Source organism: Mytilus edulis, chromosome 12 (genome assembly GCF_963676685.1).
Source record: "Mytilus edulis chromosome 12, xbMytEdul2.2, whole genome shotgun sequence".
Lineage (NCBI taxonomy): Eukaryota > Metazoa > Mollusca > Bivalvia > Mytilida > Mytilidae > Mytilus > Mytilus edulis.
This window is the reverse complement of record NC_092355.1, coordinates 15,759,033-15,785,654: the sequence shown is the minus strand read 5'-3', so window position 1 is coordinate 15,785,654 and position 26,622 is coordinate 15,759,033. Positions and strand designations below refer to the sequence as shown.

The following is a 26,622-nucleotide window of genomic DNA, read 5'->3' as shown; positions in this document are numbered from 1 at the left end:
CCCTTGATACAAAAGCAGAGGAAACAAAAAAAGTAGGAAAATAGTTGAAAAAAGTAATCATTATTACCTAGTCATATACTGTAAATAGAAAAAAAAAGGCACTGGTTATGATTTGGTACTTTTAATAGCATTATCATTTGTCCATAACTTGGAATATATACTGGATTGAGCTTGACATTTATTTAATAGCATTGACACATGGTTGCAAGAAATGAATGATGGTAATTTAAACCTAGCAATTTTATTAAGATTTTAAAAAAGCTTTTGATTTGGTAGATCATGACTTTCTTTGTTTAAAGCTCGGCATTTATGGATTTAGTGAGACTACTGTTAGTTTTTATAAGTCATACCTGAATAACAACAGGTATACATTTGTAATATTAACTCTGAACAACAACATGTAAAATTTGGTGTCCCCCAATGTTTTATACCTTGTCCTCTATTGTTTGTGCTATTTATAAATGACCTTCCCTTATGCATTGAAAATTGTGAAACAGACCTATATCGTTGTTAATGCTGATGACACCCCTCATCATAAATCAGGGGGAACATCTAGAAAATATAAATGATGATGTTCAAGCCGTTGAAGATTTATACAGGGTTGAAGAGTGGTGTAAAATGAATAACATGTTCATAAATGCAAATGAAACAAAATGTTTGATTACTGGAACAAAGCAGAAACTATTCAGACTTTTCAACCAAACTTGATAATAGATTAAAGTATTACAAAATTCTTCATGTGAAAAAATATTAGTTTCAAAATTGACAGCCCACTAAGTAACTGGAGAAATCAAATTGACCAAGGTTGTGCTAATATATCATCCAGAATATACCATCTTCCTTAAATAAAGATTTTTTTAATATAAATGCAAGAAAACACAATACAATGGATATTCTGCCCCTAATTGACTACTGTTGTATTATTTGGGATGAATGTAAAAATGAAGGGATAACAAGAATTTTAAAAATCCAAAAAAAGGGAAGCATGATAAATTATACATGCATATCCGTTCCCCTCGGTATATAGGACCACTATATTCTATGTTAACCTACGACAGTAGGTATAAACAAATACTGTTGATAGACGGTAAATAGGAGCACTATATTCCATGTTAACCACCGACGGTAGGTATAGACAAATACTGGTGATAGACAGTATATAGGAGCACTATATTCTATGTTAACCACTGGCGGTAGGTATAGCGAAATACTGTTGATAGACGGTATATAGAAGAACTATATCGTATGTTAACCACCGACGTTAGGTATAGACAAATACTGGTGATAAACGGTATATAGGAGCACTATATTATATGTTAACCACCGACGGTAGGTATAGACAAATACTGTTGATAGACAGTATATAGGATCACTATATTCTATGTTAACCACTGACGGTAGGTATAGACAAATACTGTTGATAGACGGTATATAGGAGCACTATATTGTATGTTAACTACCGAAAGTAGGTATAGACAAATACTGTTGATAGACGGTATATAGGAGCACTATATTGTATGTTAACCACCGACGGTAGCTATAGACAAATACTGTTGATAGACGGTATATAGGAGCACTATATTGTATATTAACTACCGACAGTAGGTATAGACAAATACTGTTGAAAGACGGTATATAGGAGCACTATATTGTATGTTAACTACCGACGGTAGGTATAGACAAATACTGTTGATAGACGGTATATAGGAGCACTATATTGTATGTTAACCACCGACGGTAGGTAAAGACAAATACTGTTGATAGAAGTTATATAGGAGCACTATATTATATACCGGCGGTAGGTATAGACAAATACTGTTGATAGACGGTATATAGGAGCACTATATTGTATGTTAACCACCGACAGTAGGTATAGACAAATACTGTTGATAGACGGTATATGGGAGCACTATATTGTATGTAAACATACCTTAATTATAGTGTGGTATCAATTTTGATTTATAGCGTCGAAAAAATTCTGACTAGGAAAAAAAACCATAACCTCCTGTTGGAGTTAAATGGTTGCTCCCTAAGTTTGATCAAGAACGTTCGCAAGCAATATGTCTGATCTCTTAACGGGAACATATAATTATTTTAAGAGCCAAACATTGTCACTGGCAGTGCAGTTAAGATTGCCAAACTGAGAGTAAATCTAAAATGAGATCATTCTTGGCCCATTTGAGATATTTAAATAATAGACTTATCAAAAATAAAAGAAGATGTGGTAATAGTTCCAATGAGAAACATCTCCATTTAAGTCACAATTTGTATATGACGGTGCGCCAATCCATAAGTAATATTGTGTTCCTCTAAAAACTGGAAATATTTATAACAAAAAACCTTCAACGTACGCATGCAATGCACAATGAGGCCTTCGAAATTGAATAGACTATACCTCACTACAATTTTTAAAGATGACAATCAGAAAATTATGTCATTTGATCAGATGATCATATATGGCGTTGACAAGTTCTGCATAGCAATATGCAGAATCATTCATAAAATCAATCAAGACTTTAAATCCTGAACGCCAAAGTCAATATGGTGAAAAAATCGAAAATTATCTCATTTTATGTAATGAAAAACAACATTGGTATATATAGGTGGCGGGTAAGAAAAAAAAGTTTAACCCCGACCCATTTTTGCGCCTGGCCCTAGTCAGGAGCCTCTGGCCTTTGTTTGTCTTGTATTATTTTTAATATTAGTTCGTTTAGATATTTGGAGTTAAGTATGACGTCCACTATCACTGAACAAGTACACATTTTTGTTTTGGGGTCAGCAGAAGCACGGCTCCGGGTGCGGGATTTTCTCGCTGTATTGAAGACCTATTGGTAGTATTCGTCCGTTTTTTGCTCTTTGGTCGGATTGTTGTTCTTTGACACATCCCCCACTTCCATTCCAAGTGAAACAGAAATTCGTGTTAACCAGGTAGAATAATTCAATTTAATTTTCGAATGAGCGGGAGTGTCGTTCTAAAGATTTTGGAAAATAATCTGCTAGCCTAAAAAGAACAAACAAATAACCTTTCTTGTTTGAATTGTTTTACTTTGTCTTATCGGGGCCTTTTATAGCTCACTATGCGGTATGGGCTTTGCTCATTGTTGAAGGCCGTACGGTGACCTATAGTTGTTAATGTCTGTGTTATTTTGGTCTTTTGTGGATAGTTGTCTCATTGGCAATCATACCACATCTTCTTTTTTATATGACAGGCTTAAATGTATAGTCTTTCTCACAAATTGCTGGAAATGATTTTTAAAATGGACAAAAACTTACCAAGTAACAAGCAAAATCGAAAGAGTGTTGCCTAAATGAGTAAAATCATAGTAGAAAACCATCATGCATAATGATTCCTCTTTTTTTTTTAAATCAAAGATAAATTAAAACATCATTGATCTTATAAGATATAAGAAGTTGTGGTATGAGTACCAATGAGATAAGTCTCTATCCAGGTCACAATTTGTTATAGTAAACCATTTTAGGTCAAAGTACAGTCTTCAACACGGAGCCTTGGCTTACACCGAACAGCAAGCAAGGCCCCAATATACTAGTGTAAAACCATTCACCGAACAGAAAGCAAGAGCCCCAAAAATTACTAATGTAAAACCATTCAAACGGAGAAATCAGCGGTATAATCTACTAGTATATAAAAAACGGGAATTTAGAAACACATATGAACCACATAAAAAAACAACAACTGAACATCAGATTCCTGAATTAGAACATGTGCAAAAAAATGCAGCGGGTTTAAACATTTAAATAGGTACCAGCCTTCATCCTTATCTGTAACAAATAAATATTTTACCATCACAACATAGAAAGATACACTATAAGATATAAATTGAAATGAATTAACTCAACCAAAAGACATATTAACACCATTGAACAAATTAATTTGATTTATGATACAATGTTAATCTATTATCAATAAAATAAGGGGTGCATGAGTAAAGACAGCAGTAGTATATCCCTGTGAGATGTTAAACAATTTAAAAACAACAACAATAACTTTGAACAAAAAGCCGCCATATACAATAATATACAAAGGTAAATGAAAATTAAACACCAATTGTTCAGAGAACAAATGAAGGTCTTTCCACATCAATTTTCAAAGTTGTTGAAAAGAAGCTAGTTATTGTTTACTCATAATTGAAATTTGCAACAAATCATAAGTTTCTTTATACTGATGCGATGAATAAGTTGTTTCTATATACTTTTTAGTGAAATAAGGAAGATAATGTACTACTTCCGGTGAAGTAAATCTCACTTCCGGTCTCATTTGATAGCTTCTTTCACACTGATCCCAAAAATATATAGTTTCTATATACTCTTGCCGTTAAACCAGGAGATAATTGGCCACTTCTGATTTATCGAAAATAACTTCTAGTTTTTAGTGATAAGTTAGTGTATCTAAATTGAAAATATATATGAATTCCGAGTACTTTTAATGGACAAAGTGCAAAAAAAGGTACTTCCGGTTGTCATTTTTCAAGATCATATTTAACCTAACCTATGGTAAAAGGTCATATGGCTTTATAATAAACCAAGTTGAAGTTATAATCAATTAACCTTATAATTAGACATTCCAGGGGCACTAACTCCTATAAAAGAGGGACGAAAGATACCAGAGGGACAGTCAATTATGGTATATTTTCTATTATGAATTACAAAATATGTTGAACCACAAACGTCAAAAAGATTCTTATAAATTCTATACAACTTTTGTATTATTTTAAATCTCGGTCTATTTCTGAAATTAATTCTTACATACTTTTGATTTTTTAACCCTGTATGCTAACATTGCTTATGCGAAATTTTAAAATAGTTTTATTTGACCCCACCATGCATACATTTTAAATTGGATATTTCATTTAAATGTTCAAGCAATTTTTCTTAAATTTCCTCCCCCATACAATTAATTCTGGAAAGGACGTAAACAAAACATGTGATTTTCTCATGGTTGAAGAATTTTTGGTTGCTTTAGTTGCTTAAATCTATTTCTTTTGAATTTTGGTGGATAGTTGTCTTATTGGCAATTAACCACATCTCCTTATTGTTATATTAAGAGATGTGCTTTGAAACTAAAAGACAAACAGAAGGATATGTGTTCTCATCAAAACTAGCCACTACTGTGAATAGTAAGATGCACCTTGGGAATGAATAAATTTTTAATATCGGATCGATTTTATTTTGATAGTAGGATTCTGACATATTTCATTGTAAATTTCAGTCTTTTATATGAATGTGGTCTATATACCACAAACGTCAAAGCTTTTTGAAGTTTATTCTGCACAGTTGTCCCTGATTCTAAAGTTTCTGAAGGCCACCCACACTCTATAGTGCTACCCAGGTCAATGAGGTCACACAACAGTTTCTCTGGGCCTATCAATATCTCCTTGCCCTGTTCACACGATTTTGTTTTAGTCTTTTTTAGGAAGTTCTATTGTTTTTTTCATTAACACATTTTTTAAGGGGACCTGTGTGTAATTCATTTAAATTATTGTTTGGATCGGAGGGTGTTCTATCTATTTTAAAATTCACAAATTTACAGTTTAACTATCCCAACACAGAAATATCCATGTCAGTGCCAACATTGATAGGTGTAGTCTGACATTACTCTGACGTCAAACGGCTGTTTTGCCAGACAAGCCCTAGCCCCAGCTTTTCTGGCAAAACAGCCGTTGGACGTCAGAGTAATCTCGAACTATGAGAGGTGAGGACGGCTAGTGACGAATTTGTATGTGTTTGATATCGAAATATTGACAGACTTTACCCTTTTGGCTTCATGAAAGATATGTAAATCATGACGAACAATGAATAGCCGTTTGTTCAATGATTGTCTGCCCTCGGCATTGAGCCGAAACCACAACATCTGATGGCTTGACATTTTGATTTTGATATTTCCTTTCACTTTTTATTGATTGATCACACGTACGTTTGAGCCCAGCTTTGATTACAGGAAAAAAAAGTGTCAGTGAGAAAAAAAAAATTCAAGGCAAGACTAATTTCGGAGCGGCATGCGGACCAAAAAAATGCAGAAGCGGTTGTTTTTTTTTTTTTTTTTTTTTTTGGTTTTATAATTGATTTCGAAAAAACAGGTGCGGGAAAAATCCAAAGAACTACAAATCAAATTGGTGTGGCCTAAGTTCAGTATTTTTGTGATTTTACTTTTTTTTTCAAACATATAAATCGAAATTAAACTGTCAACGCCATGGCTAAAAATGAAAAGGACAAACAGACAAACAAAAGTACACAATATAGAAAACTAAAGAAATAAACAGCACGAACCTCACCAAAAACTAGGGGTGATCTCAGGTGCTCAAGAAGGTTAAGCAGATCCCGCTCTACATGTGGCACCCGTCGTGTTGCTTATGAGATAACAAATCCGGTAAATAGTCTAATTCGGTAGGTCACATTTATGAAAGGGAAGGGGATTGTAGTTACGACGTAAGGAACATATCCGATATCATTTGTGAAACGGTTATTCCATAGCGGTCAACCAACTTAAGATGCCATATGATTGTATCAGACCAAATGTAACAAATCTTCATTACAATAAAGCAAACATTTTGCACTTGTTCTTTTATATATATCTTTAAATGTGTTGAAGATCATTGAGGACCCAAAATTCCAAAACGTTGTGCAAAATACGGCTAAGTTAATCTATCCTGGGATAAGGAAATCCTTAGTTTTTCGACGTGCTGACTACTGGGATGGTGATACCCTCGGAGACGAAACGTCCACCAGCAGTGGCATCGACCCAGTGGTGTAAATAGTTATCAAATGTACCAGGATTATAATTTATTACGCCAGACGCGCGTTTCGTCGACATAAGACTTATCAGTGACGCTCAGATCAAAATAGTTATAAAGCAAGTATGTCAAAATATGTCAGTTTTATCCTGTTCAAAAGAAAAATAAAATATTATCAGTGCGCTTGATCTCACCTTGTAAAAAGTTTATCAAATTTTTCATAGTTGACTGTAATCGCGTAGTAGAAACTACTCGGAAACAAAGTATGTACAGATTGTTTGTAATGTCTTTTTTCAATCCTTTTGTTAAGTGAGTTTTTACTTTGGCGTATCCTCCGCCACATGATATAACATTTATTCTCTATGCTATTTGAATCCTGTTTTATTCATCATCGAACACAAACGTGGCGAGTAAAGAAATGACTGGAATATATCTTTATAATGGCAGAACAAATTAGACAATAATAAAAATAATTTCAATGAATTATTTTATTTCATTCTGCATCAGAAATATCCGTCCGTTGGTTTGAGTATGACTATGGTCAAACTGATACTGGACAGGTCTGTAATAGAGAACATGATAATGTTTAGACACAAATGACTTAATAAAAACACATGTCAATTGGTAGTTCACTTTATCAATTTTATGTATAATAATGATCAGCTTTAACTTAAATATTACAACGATAATGGGTCAACACAGTCAAAAGTAAAATAACAAAATTTACCGAGTGCCGAGATAAACTCAAAATGGAAAGTCCATAATTAAAATGAACTTTTAATGCATGGTACTGCAATACTTTAATCAAGGTTATGAAACATGACGGGTGTCACACGTTGACCTGGATCTGCTTACTCTTCAGGGCCGCGTCTTATATCATCCCTGATTGTCAGTATCATGACGAGTGTCACAAGTTGACCAGGTTTTGCTAACTCGTCAGTCGTGTCTGATATTATCCCTAGTTTTCAGTGTCATGACGGGTGTCTCATGTTGAACAGATTCTTATTACACTTCAGGAGCGTCTTATATCATCCCTGATTGCCAGTTTCTTGACTGGTGTCACATGTTTAACGGAGACTGCTTACTCTTCAGGAGCGTCTAATATCACCCCTGGTTTTCAATAAATGACGGGTTTCACATGTTGAACAGGATCTGCTTACTCTTCAGGAGCATCTTATATCATCCCTGGTTTTCAGTGTCATGACGGGTGTCACATGTTGAACAGGATCTGCTTACTCTACATTAGCGTCTAATATTAACCAAGGCTGCCAGTGTCATGACGGGTGTCACATGTTAAATGTAGTCTGCTTACTCTTTAGGAGAATCTTATATCATCCCTGGTTGTAAGTGTCATGACGGGTGTCACATGTTGAACAGAGTCTTATTTCATTTCAGGATCGTCTTGTATCATTCCTGATTGCCAGTTTCTTGACGTTTATCGCATGTTAAACTGAGTCTGTTTGTATTTCAGGAGCGTCTAATAATATGCCTTGCTGCCAGTGTCATGACGGGTGTCACGAGCGTCTCATAGCATCCCCGATTGCCAGTTTCTTGACGAGTGTCACAAATAGAGTCTGCTTACTCTTCATCCATAGTTTTCAGTGTCATGACGGGTTTCGCATGTTTAAAAGAGTATGCTTACATTTCAGGAGTGTTTAATATTATCCCTTGCTGCCAGTGGCAAAACGGGTGTCACATGTTAAATAAAGTCTGCATACACTTCTGAATCATCTAATATTATCTCTAGTTTTTTGCTTTGGTTCGTACTTCTCAGTTCTATTCATTGATTTATTGTGGTTTTTCTGAAGTTGTTTTTTTTTTTTAAATATACTGAACGACTTTAAAACGCAACACTCATGTTATGGATTTGTTTTACCAAATCTTGTTTGATTCTCTTACAACTACTTTTCATGCTTATCATACTTCTTTCTTTTTACAAAAAATCTAACTTACTTGTGGTTATTGAACATACCGAATTTTTTAAGTCGCACGAATTTATTTAAGCGAAATTTTGGACCCATGAAAGATTGTTTCAGTTTTTTTTTCTTTTGCTTTGTGAAACAATTCTTTTAATTCTTTGCCTCACTTAAATCAGTTAAAAATGTTGCATCTCCATATTGCAAAGACGGAGAAATATAAAACTGAGTTAGCCCTTAAGCATACTGCAAACACGAAAACATAAACGTGCTGTAACCATACTGTATGACATCAGAAACTCGTTTTACTGTCCTTCCGACAACGATACAAGTAGACAAGATTTGTTGTTGGCCATCAATGGAAAGACAGATCAACGTGGTGTGACAATGAAACGTAAACAGAATATGATTTTGCAACGTCATTTGCCAGACATGATTAAGGCCGCAACGTCAACTACTTATAAAATTGCCGAGTGTCATTGCGTACATATTCATGCAATAAATGTTTCCCTTCAACTGAACTGCCAAAAAATACACTGAAGGAAAATCTTTAAAGCCCTTAAATTCCAACTGCGTTATTGCCAAAACCAATTGATGAGTTGAACAAATGCAAAATCAGAAGGTGTAAAACAGAACCCAAAACATTATTTGTTGACCTTTCTGACAATCATTTTGGCGTTTGTAACAGGCAGTCATCGCTTTTGACGGTGACACATTCATTCAAAAATAACAAAGAAATAATCTAGTGTTGCGTTTCTAAAGTCGGTCAGTATATAAAGTTAAGTTTGTCTTCGACCTTTTTAAAACGAAAATATTTATTTAGGTTTACTTTTACAAATTATGACTTGGATGAAGAGTTGTCTCACTGGCACTCATATCACATCTTCAAATATCTAAGAACTGACAAATGGCTCGTCTATCTGTGATATACATTCAAAGTATCGTAACTTTACCCTCTCAACTAATGGTACTATTTGGTGAATACTTTATTATAGATAACAAACCCTTCAGAAATAAATAACAGTCAGATATCATCATTAATTACAATATGCTTTACTATATTTCTTACTAATTTAAAAACCTTTATTTTGCAAAAAGCCAGACTTAATTTACGATATGATTGAGAAATCTATGCATGCATCTACTTGTTGTTCATATCTATTGATATATACAAAACTATATATAATATTCAAAAATGATTCCAAAAAGATTAATGAAGCATATGTCAAACTAACCGTAGGTACTTCGCAAACAAACGTACGGCTGGCATCACAATCTGTTTGAACCCAGTTCCAGCCAAAGAAGTTTCCAATAGCGACACATAAACCGGGTTGTGCAGCTGAAGCTGTAGCTAAAAAACATGATAGACAAATTGTCAATTTTACAAAGAATTATAAATTATGTACAAAATAACAGATTTAAAAATCAGAAGAAACATGAGAGATAACAAACCTCTCAATCGGGAAAATGTCAAATGTGTAAAGACGATTGGATGCCTTATTGGTGATCAGTACAATTATGTTAACATTGCCAAACTCAGCTATACACATCTAGGAAATCAAATAAGCAGTCACTTGGTGTCTGTTCGCCGTTTACCAACCACATAGATATGTTATTTTTACCTGCATTCTGTTTAGGCAGAGTGTACTACCGTTACCATATTATTTCATGAATTTTATTAACGAGTTTGACTGTTCATGAGTGGAGTTCTTCAAACTATTGTACACCGATGTTGTTTATAAATAGCGTCTATTAGATACATATGTATAATTTATTCTGAGGAAAAAACTGCTACTTAAAGGACAGAAATCAAATTTTACCAGTAGAAAAATCTAGATAAAGGCAACAGTAGTATACCGCTGTTCGAAATTCATAAATCGATTGAAAAAAAAACAAATCCGGGTTAAAAACTAAAACTGAGGAAAACACAACAAATATATAAGATGACTACGGCACCGCAGAAACACAACACTAAAATGTAGTATCTCAGCGCCGTTAAAATACAATTACAAATGAAAAAAAAATATGTTCTGAATAAATAAAGGCAACAGTAGTATACCACTGTTCAAAACTCGTAAATCTATGGACAAAAAACAAAATTGGGGTAACAAACTAAAACTGAGGGAAACGCATTAAATATAAGAGGAGAACAACGACACAACATTAAAATGTAACATACACAGAAACGGACTAAGCATTAGATAAAATCCGATGAGAATAACAAATATAACATCAAAACCAAATACATGAATTTGGGATAGAAAAGTACCGTGACACGTCTTATATAGTAATGTGAATTCACACTCAAATATAAGAGAAAGCAAACGACACAACGGAAACACAACATTAAAATGTAACACACACATAAACGAACTATAATATAACAATGTCCATTTTTCTGACTTGGAACAGGACATTTTAAGAAAAACATAGTGGGTTGAACCTGGGTTTTTTTATTGATACAAACATTTATTTTGATTTTGACATTTAAAAATTAAGTCTTCCATATATATGAACGGACATGCGAAATTGTCATCTTACATCTTGTTGATACTAATACAACATCATTTGGTGTTTATGACTTTAATTTAATTCATTTAATTTTTGCAGAAAAATTTCACAAACTGTTTTTCTAAGCACAGGATCATTTAAGTCTTAATTTTTGTACACGTTTATACGCTATTGAGTGTTGCATACAACATGTAAACCTAGTTATTTCGTTTGTTTTTGTTAGCTGTTGAATTACTGTCCAATTGATCTATGTCTCAATTCTTTTTGATACCCATTTTGTTTTACTTTGAAATCAGACTTTAAAAAACTATATTTAAGCATTCCTTAATGACCAATACTATAACACTAAAACGTTACTTTAATGAAGAAAAAACACTTTTTATAATACGCATGCTTGTTTATCTTAAAAGGTTGAAATTACCTCTTCCAAATGGAACAGCAGTGAATGAAAATAGACCACCGTCTGTGACAAATTCAAAAGTGTTGTTTTTGTCCAGATCATTTGCACCCGTCCAGACATTCGTTGTTACCAGCTCTGCAATATGAATTAAATTGTTATGCGTGTTATAGGAGTGTGTCACTCTGAATAAAGTATGCAAACACACAAATACTATTAAAATCAAATGAAACTGTGTTTTTATCATGTTTATTGTATACAAAGGCCTCGAACTACAAGTTTGACATTTGAAATATGTTACAAAAGAACATCAGATACTACATCAATGACTATTATATAAAAGGGACAATATCTACAAGATATATAAAAAACATAAAGTATGATTTTTTTGTTCAACCATTAATTTGTTATAATGAAATACTAATTCCCTTCAGGAAACCAGTATGGGTCAATTTTGTCAAATTAGGCTCAGAAACATTGAGGATAAATCAATTCACTTGCCAGTAAATAATTAGATTTCATTGGATTCGTATTAATGTGAACTTCAATTTGACTCCTTAGCTAGAAATGGATAACGCATGAACTGATCGTATGTGTAAAATCAATTTTGGACGAACAAAACTTGCAGCAATATTACCAAACCCCCAAACCAATCCTATCCCATCCCACCCCAAACTATTTGTTTGTTTTATCCTACATTGATCTTTCGATGTCGTTCCTTACTGAATAAAAAAATATGATCATGAAAAAAAGTAATGTGAATCAAATAACTCTAATTCAAGTTCTATAGACATTGAACGATAAGGACAATTTAAATGTCATTGAAACGGTCCCCTGTATTCTTTTCTTATATATTTTGAATATCAGACTGACACTTTGAGTTCATCATTCGTACTGAAGAATCTTTTTTTTCGATATTTCCACCATGAAGTAGCTTGATTTTAACTATAAATTTACTTAATGCTAAATTTCGGAATGAGAAAAAGATCAATATAAACTCATAATAGATACAAGGTTTAAATCTTTTTTGTATTTACGTCAGACGCGCGTTTTGTCTACAAAAAACTCATCAGTGACGCTCAAATCCAAAAAGGTTGTAAAGGCCAAATAAAGTACAAAGTTGAAAAGTTTTGTCAAATACAGCTAAGGTAATCTATTCCTGTGGTAGAAAAGCCTTAGTGTTTCAAAAATTCAAAAGTTTTGTAAACAGTTCATTAATAAATATGACCATACCAATGACTACTGGGATGGTGATACCCTCAGGTAACTAAATCTCCACCAGCAGTGGCATCGACCAAGTGGTTGTAAATAAACTCATCATAGATGCAAGAATTAAATTTTGTATTTAAGCTAGGCGCGCGTTTCGTCAAAAATTTGAAAATTACATTTAACTACAATATTTTAATCGTAGGAATATTGATCCCGTCAAATCTGGATTGAAACTAAAATTTAACAGAATGTGTCTCTCAGTATTTGTTAACACACTTGGTTTATATAAAAAAGATGTGGTATGATTACCAATGAGACAACTATCCACAAAAGACCAAAATGACACAGACATTAACAACATTGGTTTATGTCTACTTGACATGTTTCTATACATATAAACTAAGAGCAAACAAAAATAAAAACAATTCACCAATGATATAATGATATTTTCTATCACAGATCTTAGCATACTACATTTCTCAGTCTTTTTAACATGTTTAATAAACATTCATTAATCAAAAGCTACCCCATTTTGAGGTCCTGTTTATCTTGATTTTTTTAGTTATAAAATGGCATTCATTGCAAAGAATATATAATACGTGTTTATTTGCATGCTACTAAATTAAAAGAAATTTGAATATAATAATGACATATAATATCTAAAAAGCCAAATCTCAGAAACTTGGGTGAAATGTAGATGAATAGCTGCATTTGTGTTAGAAAAACCCGAATGAATTATATACACTCATAACGTACGAATAGTAAGCTTATCTCTGACAGCTTCAGCTTCTGCTTCGCTATTTGGCCTCCAAAGGTAGGCTCCGTCTGTATTGGAACAATTGGCCTGTGATGTTGAGACACATATCCAGTTTTTACATTTATAACACACAATATTATACAACAAATACACATTAATTAAACGACTTAAGATTCGAAAATATTATAAACAATGAAGTATTAATAGGTGATTTTATCAGGTCATTGACGTGTGTAACATTCATATAACCACATGTTGGTGTCGAGCATCACCGAAAAGACTTCAAATTATGCAATCCATAACTAATATCAATATGATATGGTTCATTATTTATACCATGCTGTTGTACAAAAACAGTCGCATTTCATGAATGACAACAATGATTAAACCTTTCCGTAAGGAATAAACAGCATCCCAGTTCTACAATCGGTTGATACCTGTAGTTTAGCTAGGTTATGTTTTTTATGCTTAATTCCTAAACACATGTTGTTGTATTTCTTGTTATTGGCGTTAAACTAGCGGTCATAAACTATGAGTATTCTTAGATATGTACATCGTGTTTTTTGTAGAAGGAATGTATAAATATTCTTCCAAGTCTGGTCAGTGCTATTGTTACTTGTTTTAAAAATATTCTGTTGTGTATCGATCTGAATAGTTAAGTCCTTTTCAACTGATTTTGTAGTGTTCAAATGATCTACTGCTGCACCACTAGTTCTAGGTTAATGGAGGGTTGGTCTCCCGCTAACATGTTTAACCCAGCTACATTCTGTATATGCCTGTCTTAAGCCAGGAGCCACCTGTAATTTAGTGATTATCGTGTGTTGCTGTATATTAGATTTGTGTTTCGTTAATCAGTGTTACATACACCATGTGGTTTGTTTCCTCATTTGAATTGTTTAACATTTCAATTTATAAATAATTATGCGGTTATGGTTTTAATGATTGGTGAAGGCCGTACTGTGACCTATAGTTTGAATTACTAACCTCTACGCCAGTAAGTCTTTTGTGAGAGTTTCATTGGTGAAGGCCGTACTGTGACCTATAGTTTGAATTACTAACCTCTACGCCATTAAGTTTTTTGTGAGAGTTTCATTGGCATGTATACCACCTCTTCTGATTTTTTATAAGTTATACATATTTTTTAAATACACAAGCAAACAAAAACAAAAGTATATTCTTGTACATGTGCTCCAGGGAATGGTTGAATGTAAACACATTTCAAGCACTGTACATTAGATATCAAGCAATCAAAATAAATGATACTTACATAATGTTTAATTACTAACCTGTGCACTTTCCCACGTGTCTACTATAGTTTCACTGTAGTAGTAACAATTAGAACTAACAGTTTGGTTATCTAACAAAGAATATCCGTCCGGGCATGGAACACATTGGGCTAATCAGTTGAAATATATGAGTAAGATATTTAAACAGATAACATTAAGTTAAACTGATAAAATATTCAAACAATATAATGTAAAATGTACGTTATTGCAAAGACCGATGTAAGGTCGAAGTTTTTTGTTTAAGTTACCCTAGTCCCTTATTAGAGAGATAACTGGTTTCTGATAAATCTATACACTTGCTTTTCATACGCTAAACTATCACGTGGTTCTGAGGGAGGTAATATTCATATCAGTTATCATAGAGTTTGTACAGTGAAATGCTTGTTTGCAGATTGAATTAATATTGATAAAGAGACACAAATTTGAATGTTTTGATACATTTTCTCATTAACGACAAAAGCTATAGTTCATTGCAGGTTTGTATAATTTTGTTTCAATACAGTATTCGAAGTTTTCATATAACAATTTTATTAAATCATTGATTATTTAATGTTTGTTGTGATTATGTCGTTATGGAACTTGTTAGAAATAACTAATGTTAAGACATAATGCATGCTATCTATTGAAATATTGTTTCTTCATGTAAATAATATCCATTTTGGGATTTAAGAACAAGTTGTCCTCTTTTAAACTGATTTGTGCCAAAAATCAGTTGTAACAAATATGAGCATTTATTACGATAAATTTAAACATAAAAGAATCTGGCATTATCATTAGGTCAATGTTTTATTTTGATGTTAGGAAAATTATTAGGGCTCTTTTACCTGTAGTACCACGTAACAAAAGTATGACCTTTGTCGATTTATTCATATTTGCCCTTATAAACAAGAGCACTTGTCATTCTATCATAAAAACTTATGATTCATCAATATAAAAATAAAAAAGACATTAGGCAAACACTAGACGAAACGCGCTCTTTAAATTCGTACTTTAAATGTCCTTTTAAACTCTATCTAATCGAGCGTGACACAGCACTACAAATATTTTAAATTCTAAGTACCCGAAGGTCCTGGAGGACCAGTATCTCCTTTAGGACCAGTGGATCCAGGTGGCCCTGTTTGTCCAGATTCCCCACGAGGTCCTGTGTTTCCTTGATCCCCTGTATCACCAGAATATCCCTTTGCTCCCTTTGGTCCAGTGGTTCCCGTTTCTCCTGATGACCCAGATGGTCCTGTCGGACCAGATGGCCCAAGTGGCCCAGTTAGTCCAATGATTCCAGAGGGTCCAGGAGGTCCTGTTTCTCCTTGTTTTCCCTTTGAACCATTAGCACCAGGTGGTCCATCTGCTCCTTCCATTCCGGGGCACCACTATGTCCAATAGGTCCAATTTGTCCAGGTGGTCCAGCAGATCCTATCTGACCGGTTTTACCGCTTTTTCCAGGATCTCCCATTTGTCCTTTTGGTCCCGAAGCCCCAGCAAAACCTCGAGGTCCAACACGTCCTGTTTTTCCCGGGTCTCCTTTATATCCCTTTGACCCAGGAGTCCCAGCTTGACCAGGATATCCTCTCATTCCTACAAAATGTCAAACATAAATGGAATTAATACAGTAGCTATGATAATATTAATTTCGGTTGCTTGGTTAACTTTTTTGAAATATATTTGAATAATTTTATGCAGCATTCAATATTAGGAAGATAATAAGTTATGTGTAATACATCATTTAAGGAATGAGTTATTTGAAATTTCATTCTTTTTTGAAACATAAATAACTTAATTTTGCATTTTCATGGATGTTTGATTATTGGTTTTGCATAAATTCCTATTGAAAATTTGTACATTCGTTAGACATTGAAAATCGTGGTAATAATTAATAATGAATCTACAATAAGCATTACCTTGTGCACCTTGTTTCCCAAGAGGCCCAGGTACTCCTATTTCTGAAAATGAGCAATTCAAATTAGCTTTTCTTCAATGTATCATTTTTAAATGACATGATCATGTTGAATGTTTTGAAATTTGTAACTTTCTGGACATCTTGTATATGCCGCTTCATTCCATTCGTTTGACTTGTCAGATATTTTGATTGTGTCATATGTACCCATATTTTGACTATTATATTTATTGTGTCTGTTTATTTAACGCATCAATGTAAAAATATCGGAAATTGATGAGATTGTCATTAAAGTGAGAGGGTTAGCGCTATAGAACCAGGTTTAATCCACCATTTTCTACATTTGAAAATGCCTGTACCAAGTCAGGAATATGACAGTTTTTGTCCATTCGTTTTTGATGCGTTTTGTTATTTGATTTTGCCATGTGATTATGGACTTTCCCAATTGATCTTCCTCTAAGTTCAGTATTTTTGTGATTTTACTTTTTTTTTATTAGGGATTGGGTATTTTTTGAAATTTTACTTTTTTTCATATTATCAGCGTTGATATAGAATTCAATATCCAAAGAAGAAAATCTTTAACCGATTTAATTTAGGCCTATGTAACTTTTAAATAAAGTTAAAGGTGAAAATACATAAGTATGATTCTATTTCAATCTGCTTTACAATCTTTTTATTGTGTTACCTTTAGCTACAGAATAATCATCGTGTAGACAGTCTTCAATGTTTCAGCATCTAATTTATAATGGTTAACTTTATACATATAATGTATGTTTGTTTAGTATTTTAGTGATATTACCTTTTTCCTATATCCTAACAATAAAAATTACACCATACTATTAGTAGAATTCCCGTTGTGTATTTAGCAAATAATAACTTCTTACTGAGCGCTTTTGAAAATAGTTCCAGGGGTTCATTATATTTTTTAAACGGCGAAATATTTAGTAGTTGATTTTTCATTCTTGTATAAACTATAAAAACTACAGAGGTGCTAAAACTCACCAACTACTTCATAAGGTTCATCTGTAAGAACAAACAATATAGCAAGTCTATTCTATGTTTATAAAACGAGAAACGAAAAACTCTTATGAACCATATCAACAATCAAGCACTAACTGGCCAACAGGTACAAACAAATGCAGCGGGTTTAAACGTTTTAACAGTCACCAACCTTCCTCCTAACCTGCATTTGTAACATAATATTACAATATAGAACAGACACATTGTAAAATATCAATTTCGATACTTATTCGTGCATCTCAGTCACCTTTTTACTAATTTCTGAATGATTTCAATGTTACTAGATTAAAAGTGACAAACCTAATCAACTTTACACCAGGTTTTTACTTAGAAATAAATACGACGGAGGTCATATTTGATCTGCTTAATTACCCTTTCAGATCAGCTTAGATCAACTCAGTTTCGGTGGGGTTTCGTGTTGCATAGTTTTTAGTTTTCTATGGTGTGTTTTGAACACTTTTGTGTGTCTTTTTTTATCTGTGACGTTGTCAGTTTATTTTTTATAATTTTGAGTTTGAATTCCCTTTGATAACTTTGCCATTTTTTTTTATATATTCTATCTATCTTGAATTGAGAGAACACTGATGGGTGCACTTATCTTTATTGGTAAATGAAATGTTGTTTGTTGTTTGATTTACCTCTGATAGGTATGTCCAATAATTTACAGTCCATCGAGATGATAGGCGTTAATTTTAACTGTCTTTGGAAAATAAGATTAAATTAAAATGGTACAATCATTTAATATTGCAACAAGTCAACTACAGAACCACCAAACAGTTGCTGCAACGGTTCTAAATGTGCAAGAATAATGGTATCCTTGCTAAACATTTTTGCATACTATACAATCAAACAGACGCCAAGCTTTAGCAAAGTTTTAACTGCCATTCGGGGATAAACAAAAGTTACCATGCGTATTTTTGTTTTCATTAGTTAGGTTGAATAACATGAATGATAAAAATCAGGGGCGGATCCAGGGAGGGGGGTTCCAACTAAATGTCCCCATTCAAATGCATTGATCGTCCCAAAAAAGGGGGGTTCCAACTCCCTGAACCCCCCTTTTAATCTACGCCCGAAAACAGACGACTGGTTCTTTGTCTTTTAAAAAAAATCCTACGCGTTCAATGTAATTGCATTTTATTAATAACAAGAACAATAAAAGATGTATTTACCTTTGTTCTGTTCTTGTCCAAAATCGACATATACATAGTCTGTGTTGTCGTTATTGTATCTTTTTACACGATTTACAACCTGTGTTTCAATATTATAGATCTTTATAAGTATAAAAAAGTGATATTTCCTACGATTCTATCAGAGGCTTATCATAAATTCGCCGCTTTAGAATATAGCGTATTGTAAGTCATTTCCCCGCTCGTACTAAACATGAAAATTACATGACGTCAATGGTTGTTTTATAATTGGCCGTTTCAGAATCTAAACGACTATGGATAATTTCATTTGTTCGTACACCAAAATTAAAATAACATCACGTCATTGGTTAAATTTCTTTTGTTTATGATTGTTCTTCAACCAATCATAACGTTTTGGTGTACGCTTTTCGAAATATTACCCAGAATGCATTAGATTCTGAAACGGCGAATTGTTTATGACGTTGTTTGTCCTGTCATCATCTAAGCAGGATACAGTGAATAATCGTGATGTGTATATTTGTTTTCAGTAATATAGAAACTACGTCAAAGTACGTGATATTTATAGCGTGTTTGTTTTCACTTTGTGTTTTTATTTTCTTTCTGTGGACAAAAATACCTCTAAGTTGTATTTGTCAAAACCATCAGAAATAAAAGGTTTTGCACTGCTCTTCAATTTTGAACTTCATTCCGTTTTTTATTTTTTTAATTGAGATTATCTTATAATTCTTAGGAAGACAAAACGTGCTAATGTTTCAGCCTGGTATCTTTCCTGGAGTTTTGTTTAATATTATCAATGATAAATGCAGAATGAATATCTTTATCAATCAAGTGATATGCTTTTATTGTCGCGTCTCTCGGGTGAAATCGTATATTAGAGTTAAGAAATCGCTTGACAATAGAAAAAAAGACAATCTATATGCTGAGAAATAAGACACATGATTAATTAAGAATATACCATACCTCATCTCTATCTTGTTGTTCTGTCAGTTTGCCTGTAAAAAATAAAAACCGTGAAAAGATATATAGATTCTTACATTGATACGAGTGGATTATCGGATTTATCCAATCGAGATAGTTAAATTATCAATTGTAATGTCCGAGTCGTAAAAAGATATAGTTATCTACAAAGGTATTTAAAATAATTACTCAAGTTTCGATCCAACAGCTAGAGAAAATGAATATGAAAATCACGTGTAAGCCAGCGCACTACAGGGGATTGTGGAACAATCTTCCTCATGTAAGCAGTGACAAAACGTTTATGTAGCTTGTCCCTCAACACACTTATTAACATTATCGAAACTAGAACACACCCGCGAAATCACGGGCATATACAGCTTGTGAACTGTGGTAGGATGACTTTTTGTAAAAGATAATATGTATGGAGAATTTCATAAAAGGTATCAAAAGCCCTCTCCCTTTTTCCGATGTATGTTTCCTTTCTGTTAAATTCAATCATTTTCGTGTTTCTGGCCTCAGACCACAATTATTCTTCTCCTCTGCTACAATGCATCTTTTGGTAAAAGTCAAATTAATACGCTCGTATTAATCAATCAAAATCTGGCATTTTGACATGAAGTATAATAAATGATAATATGATATCAAAGGTAGAACTTATTTTTGAAAGTTAGAACTTACCGAGTATCTCATGCGTAGATTTAGCACCAATCTGAATAGCAAACAGCGCTGCTATGCAATACCATAGAGGCATATATATTGACATCTTTTTGTGTGTTTGCATCCTTTGCAGAATACTTCTTAAGAGATCCATTTAAATACTTCTTCTAAGCAATAAAATTATTTTGTTAAAAAAATTATCCTTTTGACAAATAATCTTTTTGAAATTGTTTAGCAACATGTTTCTCTTTGTTTATTCATTAAGAAAACATTTTCGACTTATCTTTCATGTACAAATACTGAATTAATTATTTGAAAAGAATTATCATACGAAAAGTAAAATCACAAAAATACTGAACTTCAAATTACATTGTATATTGACAACGATGAGTGAACCAAAAAAAAAACAAACATAATAGTTAAAAATTCAAAAATACAGCACTCAACATAATTTTTATCACAAAAATAAACATACAAATATGTAACAAAGAAGCACAAAATTGTATAAAGACCAAGCATATTAGCAAAAAATTAAAGACAAGAATACACAAATTTAGCATTGTTCAATAATACAATGACGTAAAAATAAGTACAGATCCACTTCATATATGTATCAAAGATACAAAACAAAACAAATAACGTACGTCAGATTAATCACCGCATACTACATGTACTACCTTACCAATTAAGGTTCTCACTAAGGAATGTTTAAAGGTAGATTCACAGACATCGCATTTTTTAGACATGTAATTGGGAAAACTCACCTTAAAAATTAAAGAATACAGAATTGAAGGGAACCCCTTCCCCACCTACGTCCCTAGAAATGTATCAAACTGACATATTTGAGTATTTACTTAAAGGGGCACTAGCTATAAAATATATATAAAATCTAAAGTAAGATTTTTTTTGTTCAATCAATAATGAAAGTGAAATAGTGAAATAATAATTCGCTTTTAGCAGCCAAAATGGTTCAATTTTGTCAAATTAAGCGAAGAAACATTGATAATTACTTATTCACTTGCAAGTGAATAAGTCGACCTCATTAAATTCGTATTCATGTGAACTTCAATATAACCCCTAGCTAGAGATTGACAACGCGTGCATTGTACGTGTACTGGTTATTTAAAGAAAAAAGATTGTCAACAATGGAAGTGAAACTACGGTAAATCATTTGATTACTGATTCGATCCATATAAAATCATTCTTATACGGTTAAAAACAATGAAAAACATATATTTTTAATCTATAAAATAAACTCAAAAAGACCTATAAAAATCCAATTGCACGTGTTGGTTCCATCTAATCATATCTTTATTGATGTTTACATCGCTTATATGGTCATCTGAGGTCAAATCGATAGTTAATTAGATAGCGTCTGGACTAAAATACACACGAAACGAACCTACATATTATCTACCCCATGCTCTGTAAACTGTTTATTTTAGACTTTTGGTAGTTTGGATAAATGTTTTACATTGTTATAAATCAAATATGAGAATTTAAGTCAAATCAGTGACCATGAATTTGACAGCTAGTACCCCTTTAAATGGTGGAAGATAAAACGAACTCAAGAGAGGGACGAAAGATACCAAAGGGACAGTCAAACTCATAAATCTAAAACAAACTGACAACGCCATGGCTAAAAATGAAAAAGACAAACAAACAACAGCAAACATGACACAACATAGAAAACTAAAGAATAAACAACACGAACCCCACCAAAAAACTCTGGTGATCTCAGGAGCTCCGGAAGGGTAGGCAGATCCTGCTCCACATGTGGCACCCGTCGTGTCAAACTACACATCGCCATTATAACTTTTACCAGATACTAAATCTCTAAATCCTTTCTTTTGAACAAATTGATACAAAAAAAGTCAATATACCGTTATTTCTCATCAGAACGTACAGGTTACCAGAACCCTGGATATATATACAAAATCAGGTACTATGTATCTGAGAAACAGTTTTTTATGTCCTCCTTTTAAGATTTATTGGTGCATGTTTTAATTATTCAAAATTATAAGTTAAAAAGTGTCCAGTCCATCTGATTCATTTCATGTATAAATAACCAATATGTATTCGACATAATTTAATGTTGAAGGCCTCATTGTGAATTTGAAGAACACCAATACAAAATTTGTTTTCAGTATGTTCGTAAGGTGTTAGTGCGTAGGTGTTCATTAGTTGTCATGGATGGATATATTTTATTCTTTGTGTTTTTTCGATTTTAAAATCTGTTGAATATGAAAATAACATTAAATGTCTGGTTTATGCTTCATTAGTTTTAATAACAATAAAGTAAAACATAAAATCGGAATAAAGAGAATGATATGTGCAAATAACACATTTCATCGATTTCAAGATTGATATATAATACAAAAAGTCATGTAATAAACATGATCATAAAGAATATTACATATGTAAGAGCAAGTTAAAAACTAAATATCTTTTGTTTGACAAAAAAGTCTTTATTTCATGTAAATTTCTGGATCTTTGAATTTGTTTACGATTAAACTAATTCTGTTTTACGATTAAACGATTGCTCTCTCTTTTGTGCAAGGATCGATAACTCTGTATGAGAGATTGATGGATATATTTTGAGATCGTTTGTATTTCTTTCTTTACATATTTGATATATAGTTTGCATGGTATTATTAAGGGATATTCAATCTGATCTCATATTGTTTTGTGTGTTAAGTTTTGGGATATGTAACCAGTTTTGTACACGATATGGAACCTTGATATATATTTTTTGTCCCAAAGAGGATCGACCTTAAATGAATATCAATGATATTATTCATAACCATAGATGTTATTATTTTTCGGACGCTACAATTCTGAATTTCTCTCAGAACTACTGAGAATGTTAAATCTTTGTTGTTTTTTTTTTAAATGTCTCCTTTCTTTTGTCTTATTTCTGTAAACTAAATTGATTTAATGTTTTCGCAAACCTGGTCCTAAAGGCCAAGTGAGTCCGTCTCATCAAGTGTCATCTGTCATCGGCCCTGCGGTTAACTTTTACAAATCTTATACTATGAACATACCGAGACAATTTGGCACATCTTCGGGAATTTATGGTCCTCAATGCTCTTCAACTTTGTACTTGTTTAGCTTTATACCTATTCTAATCTTAGCGTCACTGGTGAGTCTTGTGAAGAAGAAATGCACGTCTGACGTATTAAATCAAAAGCCTTGTACCTTTGATAACTATTGACCATGCTCGGCTACAATATTTTTTTGCGGTATCTAGTTTAAAAAGATGTCTGATCACGCGTCCTGTGAAAACAATTTGCACGACAATCCTATAGATATAACTTAAAGGTAAAAATACAAGTCTTTTATCTTGAAAACCACTTTGAAGAGAGAAAATTTGACAGACGCATAACATCTTGAGTGTTCTATTTCGTTGACTGATTCGATCCTTAACAAAATCATTCTTATACAAGTAAAATCGATTGATAAAATACTGATTAGCTTAATCTATAACATGAAATCAAACATACGTAGAAAACAAAACGATTGCAAGTGCTCGATATCTATTCATAATTTTATATGTATATAGGGTTATATGACCGTCCTCAATTTTCGGAGGCTTGATTTATTCTGCACCAAAACAATATACTTGTTTCTACGTGGTTCATTATTTTGTTTATGAAACAAAGCAATACCAACTGTTTCAAATTGTCTCTTAATTTGGAATAGAGAATATTTAGTAAAGTGTAGAACAGTCAAATTTTTTAATAATATTGCAAGGTGAAACAGTTTTATATTGTATAAAATTGAGAATGGAAATGGAGAATGTGTCAAAGAGACAACAACCCGACCAAATAAAAAACAACAGCAGAGGGTCACCAACAGGTCTTCAATGTAGCGAGAAATTCCCGCACCCGGAGGCGTCCTTCAGCTGGCCCCTAAACAAATATATACTAGTCCAGTGATAATGAACGCCATACTAATTTCCAAATTGTACACAAGAAACTAAAATTAAAATAATACAAGACTAACAAAGGCCAGAGGCTCCTGACTTGGGACAGGCGCAAAAATGCGGCGGGGTTAAACATGTTGTGAGATCTCAACCCTCCCCCTATACCTCTAACCAATGTAGAAAAGTAAACGTATAACAATACGCACATTAAAATTCAGTTCAAGAGAAGTCCGAGTCTGATGTCAGAAGATGTAACCAAAGAAAATAAACAAAATGACAATAATACATAAATAACAACAGACTACTAGCAGTTAACTGACATGCCAGCTCCAGACTTCAATTAAACTGACTGAAAGATTATGATTTCATCATATGAACATCAGGCAAAATCCTTCCCGTTAGGGGTTTAGTATCATACCATCATAACATATATATGAGAAGAACATAACCCGTGTCATGCCAACAACTGTTTTTAGAATAAATGTGTTTAGTTCCGATGCAAAGACCTTATCAGTGACTCAATATTAACGCCAAAATATGCAATCTTTAATGACTTGACAACAGTATCGTAATTATATCCCTTCTTAATAAGTCTATTCAAAGGTTTTGTAAGTTTCTGAGGTGAATACTGACACCTTTGTATGTACTCTTATGGATCTTTTATTTTATATCGTTGCTTAGTCTTTAGTTTTCTATGTTGTGTCTTGTGTACTATTATCTGTCTGTTTGTCTTTTTTGATTACCGGTATTAGCCATGGGGTTGTTAGTTTATTTTCGATCTATGAGTTTGACTGTCCCTCCGGTATCTTTCCCCCATCTTTTAAGAATCCACATCTGTTTCAAGCAATCTCTAGAAAAAAATTAAAATAGAAAAAATACTGTACTCCGAAAAAAATTCAAAGCGAAAAGTCTTTAATCAAATGGCAAAATCAAAAGCTCAAACACATCAAAGGAATGGATTACAACTGTCGTATTCCTGACTTGGTGCAGGCACATTCTAATGTAGAAAAGGTGGATTAAACCTGGTTTTAAAGCTAGCTAAACCTCTCACACGTATGAGAGTCGCATTAAATTCCAATATATTGACAACGATGTGTGAACAAAACTCACAGACATAATTGTTAAAAATGTCAAAAATAAGGGTTCAGCAGTCAACATTGTGTTATAATCGTAATCACTATAAAAACAATATCAATAATCTTAATCACTATAAAAACAAATGTCAACCAGATGCTCCGCAGGGCGCAGCTTTATACGACCGCATAGGTTGAACCCTGAACGGTTGGGGCAAGTATGGACACAACATTCAAGCTGGATTCAGCTCTTAATTCGGATTGTGATTAAATAGTTGATACAGCATAGGTTTTGGACACAGAATAAATGTGGTCTAATGAACTTAAAATAATTTTTTTGTCTTTGAGCAATCACTATGCTGTTGAATATTAATCCTCTCAAAAAAAATGTTTGAAGAAATTTTCTTTTTATTTATGAAATCTGAAATGAGAAAAATTACCCCCCCCCCCCCTCCCCCACCACCACCATTTTTTTTCACATCCCCCTTTCCCTTTTTTCAAAACTGATCTCAATTAAAATTTCTAATGGAGTTTGCAACAATAACTACTCATTTAAATACATCATAAAATATTAAAATGTAACAAAAACTGCTTGTTATCACTGAATGGTAAAGAGTGTTTTAATTTATCAGTTGGTAGTAAAAGTGAATATAGATTGTGCATTGTAAAAAACAATGATTTAAGTTGATTCAACTACTATTCTGGACAAAGAAAGATAACTCCAATCAATTGAAAATTTCTTGCTATTGCACAATATTGTGCAATTAGATATTTCTTGCTATTGCGCAATACTGTGCAATTGAAAATATTTGCTATTGCACAATACTGTGCAATTGAAGATTTCTTGCTATTGCACAATACTGTGCAATTGAAAATTTTTTGCTACTGCAAAATACTGTGCAATTGAAGATTTCTTGCTATTGCTGAATACTGTGCAATTGAAAATTTCTTGCTATTGCACAATACTTAATATAATAATTTTTGGATCCTGATTTGAACCAACTTGAAAACTGGGCCTATAATCAAAAATCTAAGTACATGATTAAATTCAGCATATCAAAAAAGCCAAAGAATTCAATTTTTATTAAAATCAAACTTAGTTTAATTTTGGACCCTTTGGTATTTA

At 32.8% G+C, this 26,622-nt stretch overlaps 2 protein-coding genes across 5 annotated transcripts in view; both read right to left on the bottom strand.

The window, feature by feature from the left end:
* The window catches only part of LOC139497287 (pulmonary surfactant-associated protein D-like), a 43,021-nt gene extending 22,408 nt beyond the window's left edge, over positions 1–20,613 (bottom strand). For 2 of the 3 annotated variants that reach the window (XM_071285472.1, XM_071285475.1), the window contains exons 1-2: positions 20,520–20,613; positions 19,845–19,876 (exon numbers count right to left, since the gene is read on the bottom strand). In XM_071285472.1, the coding sequence (XP_071141573.1) occupies positions 19,845–19,876; positions 20,520–20,604 (117 nt within the window). In that variant the 5' untranslated portion in view covers positions 20,605–20,613. Of the gene's footprint in view, positions 1–17,718; positions 17,740–18,905; positions 18,985–19,844; positions 19,877–20,519 lie in introns of all 3 variants that reach the window. The other variant, XM_071285473.1, reaches the window with a different exon arrangement.
* Positions 7,220–16,311, bottom strand: LOC139497289 (collectin-12-like). 2 transcript variants are annotated; one of them, XM_071285479.1, is made up of 6 exons: positions 15,886–16,311; positions 14,826–14,935; positions 13,539–13,626; positions 11,598–11,711; positions 9,901–10,016; positions 7,220–7,311 (listed from the first exon to the last, which is right to left on the bottom strand). In XM_071285479.1, the coding sequence occupies exons 1-6, from the start codon at positions 16,178–16,180 to the stop codon at positions 7,291–7,293; spliced, it is 744 nt and encodes a 247-aa protein (XP_071141580.1). In that variant the 5' UTR covers positions 16,181–16,311; the 3' UTR covers positions 7,220–7,290. The 2 variants fall into 2 exon arrangements, with proteins under 2 accessions (XP_071141580.1, XP_071141581.1); XM_071285480.1 differs by having other exon boundaries at positions 9,901–10,010.
* Positions 20,614–26,622: the final 6,009 nt, after the last annotated feature.